This window comes from Microtus pennsylvanicus, chromosome 3 (assembly GCF_037038515.1).
Source record: "Microtus pennsylvanicus isolate mMicPen1 chromosome 3, mMicPen1.hap1, whole genome shotgun sequence".
Classification (NCBI taxonomy): Eukaryota; Metazoa; Chordata; class Mammalia; order Rodentia; family Cricetidae; genus Microtus; species Microtus pennsylvanicus.
The window spans coordinates 53,111,387-53,128,112 of record NC_134581.1 but is presented as its reverse complement, the minus strand read 5'-3'; the positions used below and the strand labels follow the sequence as shown (position 1 = coordinate 53,128,112).

Here is a 16,726-nt window from a genome sequence, read left to right as displayed (position 1 = left end):
TCTCTCTTTCTCTCTCCTCAAATTCAGCATCCCATGACCTCAGCTCAGGGGTCGCTCTATTCCTGAAACATTGATACACTGCAGAGAGAAGTCTAGGTATTTCCTAGCTCTCACCAGACTGTATGAGGGTGGGAGTCAGGTTACCCCAGAGGAGACAACTACTGGATAAGACAGGCAAAGGATAGATGCTTGGCATGTCCAGACCCTTTCTAGATTCCAAGCTCTCCACAGGATAAACCGGCCTCAAAGACTTTGAAATATGTCCACACACTGATGGACAATGGACACCAAGTGAGCGCTTTTTAATGATGCACGATATCAACAAGAAGGAATGCAATGCTCCTTACATTTATTCCTCTTGGATCATTTGGAGCAAATGCTTAATCAGGCCAGATGTCTAAAAATAGACTGTCGTCTTCTTACAGTATAGCAATCTGTTGCTGCAGAGAAAGAATGAATATGCACACAAACACACACACACACACACACACACACACACACACACACACACACACACCAATGCAAATCACCCAGGGACTTACCAGCCGTGAGGTTGACAACTGAAGCTGTCCCAGCTGTGATAGCATCGACTTGAGAGTGGATTTCATGTTTGGATTCATCCACTTTGTTCTGAACCCATACCCTAGATGCCTGTAAAACCAGACAATGGAATGACATAATCGTAGCACTGATTTGCCCAGGAGACCAGAGAAGTTGAACCAAAGAATGAGACCAGAATTTGGCTCATTTGGTTGCACTCTCCTGCCTGTGCCAGCAGTGAACAAGCCCACGTCTCCTTAAACCATATCCTGAACAGGTTTCCCGTGTGTCTAGAGATGTTAAAGGTCTATAAATTCTCTCTAACTTATCCTGCAATGTAAAAAAAAAATGTTTACAACTTCTAGGAAAAGTAATTTGAGATGGCTATATCTGGGTGAAAACACCTGCAAAAGAATCAAAGATCATGTACAGAACTTCCTCCGAGACCCAGGGAACATCACAGAAGAAGGGAAGAAGAAAATGTAAAAGCTGGAGAGAAGAGCACTGTGGTGGTTTGAATGAGCGTGGCCCCCATAGGTCCCCAGTTGGTAGAACTGTTTGGAAAGGATTAGGAGGTGTGGCCTTGTTGGAGGAGGTGTTTCACTGGGGGCAGGGGTGGAGGTTTCAGAAAGCTAAAACAAGCCCCTATCTACCTCCTACTTGAAGATCAAGATGGAGATTTTAGCTGTTCCTTGCACCATGCTTTCATTCCAACATCATGGACTCTGACCCTCTGAAACCATAAACCTATTTAAACACTTTCTTTCCTAAGGGTCTTTGTCATGATGTCACAGCAATAGAGAGGTAAGACAGGTGGAGTGCTGTACACGCAGGGCTCTGGGCGTGACACGGCCATGACCCTCTTGGGTACAAGACTGGGTCCCTCAGGGAGGCTGGAGAGACTCTTGAGGCATTGCCCCACACTGAGGATTGCCAGACACTTTAATGGTTGCTGGGAGAAGGAGAGACATTCTCTTTAGTGGTGTTGCTATCAATACATAGCACATGTTCCCGTATAGAAGCCCATGCTCCTAGGAGTAACCCTAATTAAACTCACTGGTTCATACAAAAATAACAATAACAACAATAAACAAGATGAATGAGGAATGAATAGGCTCAATAGGAGTGGGAGAAGAATAAGAGAGGGGCGGGGTAAGTATGATTAAAGAATATTTTATATATATATATATATATATGAAAATTTTGCAATGAAACCCATTATTATATGGGATTGAGATATGTTAATAATGCCTCATGCTAACTCTGTATGTGCATTAACACTAACACTTGATGGTAATCTTCACTTTGATTTTGGAGGCAACAGAGTTAGAACTTGTGCATATCAGCTCACAAGAGTTCTTGACCAACATGGAAATTTTTTCTATTGGCATGACATGAACTATCATGAAGAAAATCAAGTATCAGGGCCATGTGCAGGTGGCATTTTTCCCAGTTTGCTTGGGAAGCTTCTGTTCTATCAGGTGGCAGGACAATGGTAGATCACACCCAAGTCCGGGGCTTTACCTTTTTCCTACTACAGAAGCTCAAAGGCATTCCTAGCTCTTATATTTTGTTTCAAGCAAGCCAGGTGTGTCCAACCTGAAGACTGTGGGTTACAAGCAGCTGATGATAGCTATGAATGTAGCCCAAGACAAAAAGATAAATTTACTTAAAACATTGTGAGATTTATTGGTATTGTTTTGTAACTTCACTCACGTCAAAAGTTTGGATTATGCCTGCTCATAAACTGTCTATTGTCTAGTATTTCAGGGCTCACTTATCAAATGATGATTTATATTGATAATGATGACCCTCCAAGTAAGGCACTGATCTAGGTTCAGGGGAATCACATATTATCTTAGCGTATTCTAATTCTTCAAAAACCGGTGAATTAGGACAGTTACCTCCACATATTTTAAGGCTCTGTCTCCCAACTGTTCTGGATAGGAAAGGCTATTATTTATTTTCACTCTAGTTCCCTGAGTAAAATATAAAAGGAATTCAAGGACTTGAGAGAAATGGTACAGAGGGCAGTAGTAACCTCCACACACACCAGTATAAAGATGAAAAACAGCATTCAGGGACAACTTTGAAACAGTGATCCCACTAGACAGGATGAGGTTGCAGAAAGCATCTCAGTGCTGGCTCCGGCAAGGCCGTCAGTTTATCCTATGGCAGTGGTTTCTCCCTGGGTCTGCCCATCAAAAGAGGAAGGCAAACCAACCAACCAAACCCGCTTTGTTGCCCAGGCCTGCGCACTGTGACACCGACTTGTACAACCTGATTTCTTTGTGATGGGGTGCAGAGAAAAAAGAGGAGGGAGAAGAAGAAGGTGGCAGGGAGCAAGCTTGCTGGCCAGTGCTTTTCAAAGTTTAGCATGCCAACAAATCTCAGGGACAGCAGGCTAACAGGCACAGCATCAGAGGGTGCTGAGGGGCCCGTGATTTCTGCTTCTCTCCTAAGAACCTGGGTGACGGCAATGCTGCTGTCCGTCAGACTGCACCTTGAAGTGTGAGGCCTTAGCTGATTTTTGTGCAGCAGCCACCAGAAGGCCTCAGTGCTCAGCAGCTCACCCTGCAGCAAGGTCAGCAGTGTGACAGCCAAGCCAGGGCTCGACAAAACACTGTACTTAACCAGTATCCCCAGGAATGTGCTGGGAACACATATTGGTAGGCCCCACCCCATACCCACTAGATCAAAACCACATGCGAAGAGCAGAACATAAGCGAAGATGATTGCCAGGGCCCTGAGGTAGGGTCTAACAAGCCATCCGTGAGATGCCATTGTGTACTGAGATCTGAGAGCTGCTGGCAGTATTTAAAATGACAAAGCCAGCTACCTGAGTTGAGCGCTTATTAGATGCAAAGTGAATGCTAAGAATTGGATCATCACCTCCTCCCATTATCCCTGATCACAGATGACGGGGAAAGCTTGCGTGGGTGAGATGCCCAGATTCACACAGCCAGTGAAGAGAGGAGTTGGGAATCAATGGACTCCCGGGTCTATACTTAGCACAATAGAGAGAATCAAAGACCCAGTGTATACTAAGACACACAGATTTCGTTACCAGCTAGCTGCAGACAGTGTCATCCAGTGGAACTCAGACAGACCATGTTGCCTTACTCCGAGTCAAGACAGAGACACAGGATGAGAAGCACTGATGGATAGTTACCATATCTTGTCCGAGAGGTGGTAGTGAGTCGAGCTCGCTGAGGTCATCCTGAGCCTGCTGGACAGCGTGCATGCTTGTGTTGATGGTCCCCATAAGGGCTTGCTGTGCCGACGTCTGCAAGGCGGATGAGCACAAGGTGGTGAGCAGAATCTGGGGACTGAACAGGGTCCCCCTTGCAAACCAGAACAAAACTAAACCTCCTCAGTCGAGAGCACATCTCATTACGCACCTGAACTAGCTCCCATTTCAACCTGAGGGCTAGAAATAGCGCATTATATTAATAGAACACAAGGCGAAGGTGATTGCAGCGAAGGGCTTATAATCAGAAGGGTGTGGAGGGCTTAATTAGCAGACAAGAAGGCTGACGAGCATCTTCACAGGGGAGTTCAGGGGGTACAGCTGATCTGAGTACTGTGGATAAAAGCTCTCATGCACAGAACATAAATGACAGTTTCATAAGATAGATGCTTGAACATCCTTAGGACTCTGCCCAAACTCAGAGCCAAGACGCTTTTACAGCTGAGTGATTTCCAAGCTTTGACATTCACGAGTTCTCAGAACCAGCCCAATAGCAAGGGGATTCCCAAGGGGTTCCCAAGTCTGGGCGATAGTGAATCAGATGAATTAGAAAAGATTCAGCAAGATTAGGTTGCAAAGGGAGATCATGGATGACCTGCCCATTTCCCACACTTTTCGAGGGTCTCAGGGTCAATCAGCTTTGTTTCTACAGCACCAAGAGGTTCATGATGGTTAACCTTTATTGCCAACTTGAACAGATTAAGAATCACCTTGGAAACAAGCCCCTGGGCAGGTCTTTGAGCATAGACCAATTTCTAGCTTGTGTGAACTGAGGTGAGAAGCTGCAGTCTAAATGTGGGTGGCATTAGTCCACAGGCTGGGGTCCTGGACTATGAGCACCAGCATGCCCCTCCCCTGCTTCCGAATGTGATTCACAGTGTGGTCAAGCAGCCTCGTACGCTTGCCAATCCCTTCTCCACACAATGGACTGCACTCAAAACGTTAGCCAAAATATACACTTTTTCCCATGACTTGCTTTGGTCAGGTGTTTTGTAAATTGCAGTGAGAAACATATCTAAAGACAAGCTCCCTCACTCTCTAGCCACTGATTCTAGAAAGAAACAATTAGCCATGCAATTATAGGCATGCACAGTTGATGACTTGTGGCTCAGGTGTGAGGCACAGGGTTCCTACATAGAACCTGTCCCCATCTCTGATGGCCCAGCGGTTAACAGATGAATAATCGGGCACTCTCACCAGCGGAGGCATGTGTCCTCGGTGCATCTGTCCAACCATGACCTGCTGCTGTGGCGAGGGCATGCTACCAACATTGAAAGTCTCAGGCCCGCTAGAGCCAGAGCGCATGACAGCTGGCAATGCCACTGAGCCGTGTTCTGCTTTCCCAGTCTGGTTGAACTGCTGCTGCAAGATGGTAGACCTGTGGAGGAGATGGCTGGTCAGTGCGAAGTAGGCACCCATGTGCAGTACGGTACAGCGGGAAGAACCGAGGATGTGCACTGCCCTAGGTTGTGGAGGCCACTTCAAAAGCACATAGTGGGCAGGGAATGAAGAACAGCACCACGATGCTCAGTGGGAGCAACTGAGACGAATCCCTTCAGGACCAGGGTCAGTGTCTCCAGTGGGTAGTGTTTTAGTATCATACAATTGGTTTGTTCTCCAGAAAAATGACAGTCCTATCACAAGGACGTTCTGAGGGAAGGTTGCAGTACTCTAATCTAACAAATGGTCAGTCATACCGAAAGAAAATTTTCAATAGGCTTTTAGTCTAGGGAACAATAGATGGTATCCACCCTTAGGTTGATGGGGAAAATGTGCAAATAAATTTAAGGAAAACCTCTCACGAGTTCAAGTCTAGTGACCACAGAGGGCATTTATCATCTCTGGAGGCTTGGGAGACTCTTGCAACTTTTCCAAAAGACTCCAACCAGAGGTTAGGATTTTTGCACGCACGCGCACACATACACACACACACCCCAACTTAAGGTGTTTAGAATGAGTGGTAAATGAGCAAAGGACTTTGCACATGTGTGAGTAAGGAGCTAGACGGAGGGCAGTTTCTCAGGAACCCAGTGGGGAAGCCACAAGGGGTGCAGGGGTCTGGGGAACCCAGGTATGCCTGTAGAGGTGAAGAGGGAAGAGAGATTTTATGTCAAGAGGTGGGGACGATCTCAGACCATCACTGTTAACCAAGTTATAGAAAAGCAGAGAGAGTCAAAAATGTGAGCAGAGGAGGGCGGTGGTTAATGAAGAGCCCTAAGAGGTCAAAGTGTGGAGAACAATCACCATTGAGTGTTCAACCCTAAACAGAACTGTATAACCTTGGCCCTTGTTGGGGGGAGGGGGTGGGGTCAAGGTTCAGAGACTGTATGGAGGAGGCAGAACGAATGCAAAGGAGCCAGAGGATGGGAGGAGTGCAGCAAATGCTCTACTGAATGTGATGTGGTTGCTAGACTCTTGAGTCACAGCAGGCACGGCTACCTGAACAATAGCTGCACAATAACAAGCTCCACGGCCTTCTAGCACGGAGTGGGTCTGATGAGGCCCCAGCACTAGCTGAGGAGCCCATGGGAGTTGATTTTTGTTCAGGGCAGGGAAGTCATTTTTCTTTGGTGGTGTAGACACTAGTAAGTTCTCCATGCTTCCCACATCCATGCTTATGTAAACAATCCTAATCAACCTTACTAGGTCACTAAACAAAGAATCAAGAGGAGGTGGGATCCACTGAGGAAAGAAGGGGTCAGAGGGAGCACAAGGCGGTAGGAAGAAGGTTATGTGGGGTGAATCTGATTGAAGTAAATAACATATCTGTTCAAAATTATAGAAAATAAATATAGAACATTTGTTTATACGAGCTCAGAATAGATGACACCAGGGAGGGAGGCCTGGAGGTTCCTTTCTTGTACCTCAGCTAGAACCATATGTGAAGACATGGAAGGTCTCAGGATCAGAGCTCCTGGACCATTCTTCCTGCTCATGTGGACTTAAACCACGATGCACTAGTAGTAGAGGAAGTCCCAGATAGGCAGGGCCCTGGCGCTCTGCACACCCACACTGGCAGGACTCTTCCTGTGGGATACATAAGTGCTACAAATGCTGTCAAACGAACACCTCACTCTGTCGGGGAGCACTGACTTACTACATCTGCTGGACATTAGTCATTCCAGGATGAAAGAAACAAGGCTTGCATAACACACGCCAGCCTTGAAATATGCCATGGCCAGTCTAATTCCCACCTGTGTTCTTAGAGGAAACAAATTTTGGGTGGCAACATGGGCCTTACTCTTACATAAGGAACTATGTTGGGATCAAATGAGACAGCATGCTGACACACAGAATAAAAATGAAGATAAGAGCAGTTATCACAAAGTTCTGTTTAACCTAAGGGTGTCTGTGTGGCTTCCTCAGCTAGTATCACGTACTAGATAGTTCTTATTTTTATTAAATCCATTCTGTCATTAATAAATTGAGCTAAGAGTTCTTAATCACACAAGTTTTAAAAATGTTATGTGTGTGCGTGTGTGTATGTCTGGGGAGGGGGTATGTGCAGGTGCCTGTAGAGGCCAAAAGAGGGAGTCAGATCCCCTAGAGATGGAATTCTGTGTGGTTGTGAGCAGCCCAGTGTGGGTGCTGGGAACCAAACTCTGGTCCTCTGTGAGAGGAGCAAGCATTCTTAACAGCTGAACTGTTCTCCCAGCCCCAAGTTGTGTGATATTTTGATACTCCTGAGAATGCTAATAAAATCTGTTTTGAATCAGAGGGCAGAGCTAGCTACTAGCTGACCAAAATTAACCACAGAGGTTTTTGAGGACTGAGGACAGATAGACAGACACAGGAAGAAGTAGGGTGGGGCTTAGAGAGGGTCTCGGCCTATTTGGACGGAGGAACAAGAGAGAGGAGGTGCCCGGTTGCTTTTCTGCCGCCGCTGCTTCTCTGATCATTCAGGTTCTTACCCCAATGAGTTTTTATTGATAAAGAAAAATTAGAAAAATGCTTCACCAAGTTTTGAATTTGAAATCACAATAATCTTTACATTAGCAAACAAACAATATGTGCATGTTTTGTGTGCATTATTTGTGATTCTGTCATCAAAACCAAATATAACCAAGTGCTACTATTGTTATTCCTGACTTATACACAGACTCCTGAAGGTAGAAAAATCAAAGAACAGACCCCAGATCTGCTCTGGGCATAGTTCCTATGAGGAAAAAAATTTTTTTAATTGTATTATTTTACATGTATGAGTGTGTTGCCTGCATACATGCTTGTGTACCCCTTGCATGCAGTGCCCATGGAAGCCCAGTGACAGAGTCTCCTGGTACTGGGGTTACAGGCAGTTGTAAAGTTGCCATGTGGGAACCAAACCTGGGTCCTCTGTAAAAGCAGCTGGTGCTCTTAAGAGCTGAGCCATCTCTCCAGCTCCAAGAGCAAACGGTTAGCCCTGTCTCCTTGCTGCCTCCCAGCCTGTGAGAGCAGTGTGGCCTATCATTAGTGCCTCACGTGGACTGGCAAGCCTCTGAGATCCCAGAACAGAATCAAACAGAAGGCAAGTTACAGGTCTTGAGGGAAGAACCCAATCCATGCAGACTATGACCCAGGAAAACCGGCTGCTGCTGAGGATGGAGGTATAGACGCCATGCCTTGCACGGTGTCCCCACGCACTGCTCAGCGCCCACACGGGACAGCTGTATGACACACACTGCTCACCTAGGGGTCATAACTGAAAAGCAAGCCTTGCCTATCCCATCACCACCTCGCCGCAGGAGGAGGCAGATCCCTGGTACCCTGGATACTTACTTTTTTGGGGAAACTGACTCTTCTAACATGGTTGATTCCTCATCCCCTTCCAGCCCAAATCTATCTTTGCTTTGTTTCTGGAGGCAAAACAGACACAACAAGGAACATCAGCAAATCTTAGCACAGGACCGCCAGAAAGAGCTTGTGAGGGGACACAAACAGAATACTCAAGTTTACTGCAAATTCTGTGCACCGGAGAGTTAACAAGCAAAGAACAAAAGCACGGTGCCAATGAAAATAAAGCAGAAACCCGTAACCTGACATATAAATATATCAAGCCTTGTTTATCACTGCTTACACAGGAAGAAGTCAGGCACACTTAAAAACACTCTATCAGAATATGGCTGTTTGGATGGGTTGTATTGGGAAGCCTTAAAACGTCTGAATCTCTATATACTACAATGACGCATGGTGTCATTATGTTGGGCAAGAACAAAAACTCAGGAAAACTACAATGAACACTTTCAGTTTCTACACAGTCAGGAAAGCCAAAAGCTTTCTAGAGAGAAAACAGCGAGGAACCAGGAGAGACCATCCCAAGCAGCTTTCACTATCAGCTTGATTCAGCTTGAGGACTGCCCTGGACAATCTGACCGTGGGTATGTCTGTAGGAGAGTGCTGTGATTGTTAACTGACTTAGGAGGGTACAACCGGCTTTGGGTGGTCCCATTTCCTGGACTGCACGAGGAAGCTGGCAGAGCACGAGCCATCAGCAGCATCTTTCCATGGTTTCTGCTCTCCTTCCTCGGCTGTGAGCACCTGGTTGGAGGGTATGCTGCTTATACAGGACAGCAAGTGGGCCCAATTTCAAGCTCCTACTAGGGTTCCTACCCATGCTGTCCAGGACAGACTGTGGCATGGAAGTGGAAGCCAGATAAACCCTTTTCCTCCTTTATGTTGCTTTTGGTCAGACAGTCTCGTCTCAGCAAGAGAAATCAAACTAGAACATAGACCACTGCTCCTTATCCAGCAGTAGCAGATACAAATACACACTACGGCAAAACTAGACATGCTCAGGGGATTCAAGGTCAGAGATCTCACACACAAGCAGTCTTAATGCCGAAGACTCAGTCTGTCAACCAAACACTTCAAACAAAAATTTCACTTAACCTGGCCCCATCATCGAGCCTTGATCTTCTTGGGCTTTGTCAACGCAGCATACCTTTTTGAGGATGATGTCGATGTATCCTGCAATCAGCTGGGAAATCTGCTCCCCCTCTGTGGTTTGTACTGAGTAGTAGCTTTCCTGGTACTCCCCAAAATCCTAGAAAAGCAGCAGTAGGAGAAACACAGCTGCATTAGATATACCCGCCATCTTGAGGCCTCGGAGAGCAGCCGTAAAGTTCTGGGACACGGCTCGCTTTTCACTGCTCTCTGCTCAAAGGAAAAGTCAACTCTAAAAGCTTATTCAACAGTGAGTATTAAAACAAATACAAAAAAACTGGGCAGTGGTGGTGCATGCCTTTAATCCCAGCACTTGGGAGACAGAGGAAGGTGGAACTCTGTGAGTTAAAGGCCAGCCTGGTCTACAAGAGCTAGTTCCAGGACAACCTCAAAAGCTACAGAGAAACCCTGTCTTGAAACTGACTCTGAAACAAACAAACAAACAAACAAGCAAACAAAAAAGCTGGGGACTTGCCAAGCCTCAGGACCTGAATTCATTCACTAGAACCCATACGGTGGAAGAACAGAATTGACTTTGGCAAGTTGTCTTCTTACCTCTGTGTGCTGTGTGCCCTCCACCTAAGTAAATGTCAATATAAAAAGGGGGAAGGGGCTCCAGAAGCTGTAAAGGTAGATAGACAGGACGGGAGTCTTAGGACTAAAGGGGACCTAAGGTGGTGAGTTCTCGGGCTTTCTTTTGCAACCCACGCATCCTCAAGCAGAGAACTGAGAGGCCTGCATACCTTAGCGTGTAGTAGCCGTTCTTGAAAAGCCTACTCTTTCCAGGGGGCCAGAAGAGTGGAGCCCACAAGAGTGCAAGACAGGAGATGCAGCCCAACGGGGGCGAAGCTCACGAGCAGCTGAAGAGCTGTGGCCCAGACATGCCAGGCAGGTGAGAAGGTTCACTTTATTTCAACAGTAAACACAGTGAATTTCTGTATGGCCCCACTGTCCACTTAGTGTCACAGGCCTCATTTGGCTTCTGCTTCTTCCCATCAAGGTCACCGAACAATAGTAAGTACTATGGAGAAGTGCCTTCTGCCCTCAGAGAGAGCCAGCACATCCAGACTGTATCAGAAAGATAAGGTGAGCTGGGTGGGTGGTTCACACAAACCCCCAGCACTTGAGAGGCAGAGGCTGTGAATCTGGTCCACTAATGAGTTCCTGCCCACCCAAAACCACATAGTGAGTACCTGTCCCCAAACAAACAAATAAACACAGGTAAAGGCTAGAGAGCTGCCTCAGTGGTTAGGAGCACTCGCTACTCTTGCAAAGAACCTGGGTTGGGTTCGCAGCACCCACAGGAGAGTTCACACCCATCTGTGATTCCGGGGTATCTAGTGCCCTCTTCTGGCCAGGGTGAGTATCAGGCACATATAAGGTGCACAATCATATGCAGGCAAGGGTAGCAGGCTTTCTTTTGGGCCACCACCAGCTCCCAATCATGACACGAAGACTTATTATTAATTATGAATGATCAGCTTTATCTTATGCCTGTCTCACTAACTCTTATAACTTAATTTAATCTCTTTCTCTTCATCTATGTTTTGCCTTTGGGTTTTACCTTTCTTTCGTTCTATATGTCCTACTCTGCCTGGCTGGCTAGCCCTGGTCTCCCCCTCTTTGTCTCTTGTTCTCTCTTCTGTCCTTGAGCCTAGATTCCTCCTCCTACTTATTCTCGCTGCCTGTCAGGCCCGCCTATCCCTCTACTGCCTACCTACTGGCCTTTTTAGTAGACCAATGAAGCGTCTTAGACAGGTAAGGTAAAACAGCAACACATCTTTACATAACTACACAAATGCAGCATAAACAAATGTAATACATCTTTACATTGTTAAACAAATGCAGAATAAGCAAATGTAACACACCTTTACATAGCTAATAGTCCACAGCAGGCAAGCATCTATATACATAAAATAGTATCTTAAAGGGAAAAACAAAACAAAACTCTATATGCCTTTTCAGCATGTTCTCTGACCATAATGGAATCCAACAGAAAATCAATAGTAGAAAGACAACAGGGAGATCTCCAAACAACTGACCACGAGAGAACCAAAGCAGAAATCAATCACAGAGAGTCAGCAGGAAAGCACCAAAAACTGGGACATTAAAAAAAGCTGAGAGTAGGCAGAAGGAACTCCACTCCATATGAGAAGTCTTTACCTAACTTTACACCATGGTGAAAATATCAGTATACACTCTCTCTTTGGGGTGAGGCCATTAAATAGCTTGTTATAAATATATTCCATTTTTTAAATAAAATAATATTTTTAAGTACTTAGAATTCTTTGGAAAGACCAACGGTATTGAAAGAGATATAACAAATATAATTGTCTCCAACTTACCTATTTCTGCCTTCCTTTTTCTTAAAATATAAATCATCTTTATTGATACAATAGAAAAAAATCACAGTTATAATTAAAGACTTGAAAGACACCCTGGAGTGGTTGCTACTCATGAAGCGGCTTAGGTTTTTCTAGCAGTTAACAGAAGCAGAGGCACCACACTTAACCAAGCTAACGATCACAAATGTTACAATTCAAATGCCTTTCCCTGAAGTGCCACTCCAAAGTCTTAAAGAGATTTATTCTAGTATGCCTAAATATCATGCTTATATGTATACCAATTTTAAAACTCAGGAATACTCCATGATTTCCCACAATGAAAGAAGAGAACACAGCTCTCTGAGAACAAGTGTCTATGTTTGGGGGTCTGTGCAGCCCATCCAGCCACAGCTGACTACAGAAGGTGAGACTCATCTGGGCCTATCAATCTATGATCAGATTATGTGACTCTGCTACTTTGTTTTTTATTTATTTTGTTTTAAACATTTTCCAAGATTTATTCATGTTACTGTGTGTGTGAGGTTAGCCTGCATGTACGCATGTGCACCATGTGAATGCTTTGTGCCCATGACATTCAAAAGAAGGCATCAGATCTTCCAGAACTGTAGTTACCCATGCTTGTGAACAACCACGTGGGTGCTGGGAATTGAACCTGGGTCCTCTGCAAGTCTCTCTATCCCCAAATATGTTTTAACTGCCAACCTGACACAGTTTCAACTGGGTAGTCATCAAGATTGAATTGGTCAGTGGGGAAACTGTCTTGATGGTTAATTGATACAGGAAGCCCCAGCCCATTGTGGGCAGTACCATTCCCTAAACAGAGAAGTTCCCCAACAGTATGAGAGAGGAAGCAACTATCAAGAGCAAGTAATTAAGGTTCCACGTGTTTATTGTGTTTATTCTCTCTGCACTTGCCTCTGGATGTCTTGCTTTAAGTCCCTGCCTGGACTTGCCCGTAAAGGACTGAAGTTGCTTTTGGTCAAGGTTATTTTATCAGAGCATCAGAAAAGAAACAAGAACAGTAACCAATCATTCCTTCCAAACTCTTTTATACTTTTTAAAATGTCTTATTTTACAATGTCTACATGTCTGCAGTTAACAACTTCCAGTACTGTTTTACTTTTCTTCTTGCTCAACTTGCTTGGCAAGCTACTTGCATTTTTAAGATTCACATGTAAATGTGCCCCCAGATGGCTACATAGTTATATTCTGCGAAGAGCAATTTTTGAAGTTGAGAGGCAGAGTAGAGGTCAGAAAGCCTGGAACAGCCAACTACTTTCTATGAATTTCATACTGTTTTATCATCTCACCCAAGGCTAGACACTGTGAAGCAGTCACTACTATCCCAATTTAAGCTGGGGAAATCAGGGCTCAGAGAGAAGAGGTAACTTGAACAAGGTCACGGAGCTAGGAAGTGACATCGTAGAGTTTTAGTAATACCCCAGATTTCTACAATGTTTACACACAGCCTGTATTCTTTCTAGGCAGCTGGGCTCCTCAGCACAACAGTGCAGTTCTGAGGAGGACTCACACATAAGCCTGAGGGTTACAAGTTCACCTTGCAGTCAATGAACTCCGAGAGGACTTGGATAGGACATGAGAGAGGTGGTACACGGAGGATCCCAGAGCTGCTCAGCCCCTTACTTCTGCTCCAGTGCCCTGTACGCCCATAGACTGCACCACCTTCTCCCTCTATGCTAGCCCTTTAAGACCAGCTGTACCCACAGGGTGCCCTCCAGTATTACCTAGGACCACATATATCAGTCCCCTCGGGGTCTTGCTGTCCCTACCAGTGTGAAGCTCTTGGGTGAAGCTGCCCAGCGCTTGACTGTGGTGAGGGGCCACTCCTGCAGCACCTCCTTGGTCTTCTCATCCACCCGCATGACGGAATCCTTGGTGATGCCGAGGAGGCGGGGAACCAGCTTGTTCTTGCCCTTCATTTTCTCCTGGAAAGAGGGAAGCCAGGGGTCATCAGCCTTTCTAGAATACACTGGTTTTTTAGTGTGTTTTACCTGCAGTTTGTTTACAAACCGTGTATGGCTTTTAGAAAAGCCAGGGGAATAACTCACTGAGAAAAAGGGATGGGGCAGGAGGACACCGGGACACTGGAGAGATTCATAAAAGTGTGCAGCTTCCTGTATAGGAACACTTATCCAGCAGAGGGGCTGTTCCAAAGCTGTGTCAGAAAGAAGGGACTGAACTGGAGATACACCCAGAAAGAGACTGGGAGGTGAAATCCAAGTATTATCATCCCAGGATGTATGTGGGCGGGTAAAAAAAATCAAAGAGGTGTACTGTATAATTCAAACCCTTAAAGTGAACCCAAATGGCCCAATTAGGATCTTCTTCTACAGAGGGAGAGATTCTTCCCCTTTAAATACATCCCTGCAATCTACTTCCTCTCCCAGCCCTTGCTTTTGCACAGCGACAGGTCTCAAGTCTTTGTGGCGTTTTTGGGGCATTATCTAGCATTTGAAGATTTGTCACTGTGTATATTCACTGTACACGCTCCGGTGCTATGCAGTTTCTTACAGGTATTTAATGGATAACGAGCACCCCCCATCCCAATTTTGTTTCTTTGATATAGGGCCCAGGCTGGGCTGGAACACACGGCAAGCATCCTGTCTCAGCTTCCTAAGTGCTGGGACTCCAGGTGATTCTAAAAACGGCATTAATGATTGATTTAATAGTTTTTAAAAATATAATGTTATCCATTAAAATAATTGATTCTTCCTTCACACTTATGTTAAACCTTTTGATTTGTTAATGATTTAGGAAGAACACAGGTGGATTTTTTTCCCCCCAAGACAGGCTTTCTTTGTAGCTTTGGAGCCTGTCCTGGAACTAGCTCTTGTAGACCAAGCTGGCCTCGAGCTCACAGAGACCTGCCTGCCTCTGTCTCCCTAGTGCTGGGATTAAAGGTGTGTGCCAGGTGGGTATATTTTTGAGACTTCTGGGTAAGAAGTGTTATTCCAGCAAAAACATTGAATAAGAATAATGGAAAAGAGAGAGCGCTTTAGCACAACACACACAGATGACGTGGAGGAAGGGAGGGAGGGAAGGAGGGAGGGAGTGAGAATGAGAGGGAGGGGAGGGAGAGAGGAAGAGGGAGAAAGAGAGGCAGAGAGAGAGAGCACAGAACTCCAACTCGCAGGATAGGCGAGACACAAAGACAGAGGGACAGAGGAAAGTCACAAGAAATAAGTCTCATGGGAAGAAAGATTAGGAAGTGGAGGTTCAGAGAATAAATGCTTGCAGGACATATGCCAAGCATATGCTAGACACGTGCCCTTTGCTGTCTGTGAAGCGTTCTTATACATCAGCAAAACCAAACGAACGAACAAACAAAATACCTTCCAAAAAATAATACAGACAGTATTTCTAACAACAAAAATTTAGGAAATAAGATTTCACTTATGTCAAACAGTGTTCTAAAATTAATTCTCAGAACTGAAGAAGGTATGAAAGGAATTAATTCATAACTAATGGATATTAAAAATGGTCCAGCCCGGGGCCACAGAGATGCTGGGCAGTGAAGAGCATGCACAACTCTCGGAGAGGGCCGGAGTCTGCCTCTGGGAACCCAGCTCAGGCGGCTGAGAGCCACCTGTGACTTCAGCTCCAGGGAATCTGATGGCTCTGGTCTCCACAGGTGCTAACTATATTAACATTTGCGCGCGTGCACACACACACCTTAAAAAATGACAACCCTTTATAAAAGAAAATATGTCAATACCTACCCATTCAGAGACTTAAAACTTTGACACAGCCTGCCTCTAGAAATTTTTTTGTTTTATAAAACTTTTAAGTGTATTTAATTATTTGGTCACAAGAAATACAAATGGAGTTTGACTTAGGGAAAGGCTAGAAAGATCCCCAGTTTCCAATAACAGAAAACTTCATATAAATAAAGTATGGCACATTCAAGAAACGTATTACAATATTTAAAAATCATTTTGTGGGACCGGAGAGATGGCTCAGTGGCTCACAGCATTTGCTGCTCTTGCAAAAGAACAGAATTTGGTTCCCAGCACCCACATGGCAGCTAACCCATAGCTTCAGTTTTAAGGAACCGGACATCCTAACCTGACTGCCAAAGGTACTTCATGCACATGGTACACATACACACACATAAATACACACACAGATAAAGATAAACTTTGTAGGAAAAAAGATTTTATGGAAGTAAATCATTCAGCATATATAAAATAAAAACTACAGGATACACGATCCTACCACAACAACATAAAATTTATATATAATGGAGAGAATCAGGTCACACTACGTAGCCAGGGATGACCTGAAACTCTGTATCATCCTTTCTTTCCCAAGATCTGAAATTAGAGCCATCATACCTGGCTCAACAAACAAACATTTTAAGAGGTCTGGTATGTTACATGAAAAGATGCTGATAATGATTGTGATTGCTACAGTTTTCCTTATTACTAAAATTTTATTTACTATAGCTAAACTTTCAGTACTATCAGAAAGACGTTTCAGTGGTATATGCACATACCTACACAACTGTCCTCAGTAAAGTAGGTGTGTATATTCACATTCGTGTAGAATGCATGTTTGGGGGATGTTTGGGAACCTGCGCTTGCACTTAAAGCAGTCCCGATGCTCACTAAAACATGCATCATTCACAGACCCCAGACTCCACAAGATCACT

General features: G+C 44.9%; 1 protein-coding gene across 5 annotated transcripts in view; it reads right to left on the bottom strand.

Annotated features, from left to right (window-relative positions):
• The window catches only part of Tln2 (talin 2), a 427,686-nt gene that overhangs the window by 151,113 nt on the left and 259,847 nt on the right, over positions 1 to 16,726 (bottom strand). For all 5 annotated transcript variants that reach the window (XM_075965369.1, XM_075965372.1, XM_075965373.1 and 2 more), the window contains 6 exons: positions 13,845 to 14,000; positions 9,708 to 9,809; positions 8,546 to 8,622; positions 4,988 to 5,168; positions 3,713 to 3,826; positions 543 to 651 (listed from right to left, as the gene is read on the bottom strand). In XM_075965369.1, coding sequence (XP_075821484.1) covers positions 543 to 651; positions 3,713 to 3,826; positions 4,988 to 5,168; positions 8,546 to 8,622; positions 9,708 to 9,809; positions 13,845 to 14,000 — 739 coding nt within the window. The remainder of the gene's footprint in view (positions 1 to 542; positions 652 to 3,712; positions 3,827 to 4,987; positions 5,169 to 8,545; positions 8,623 to 9,707; positions 9,810 to 13,844; positions 14,001 to 16,726) is intronic.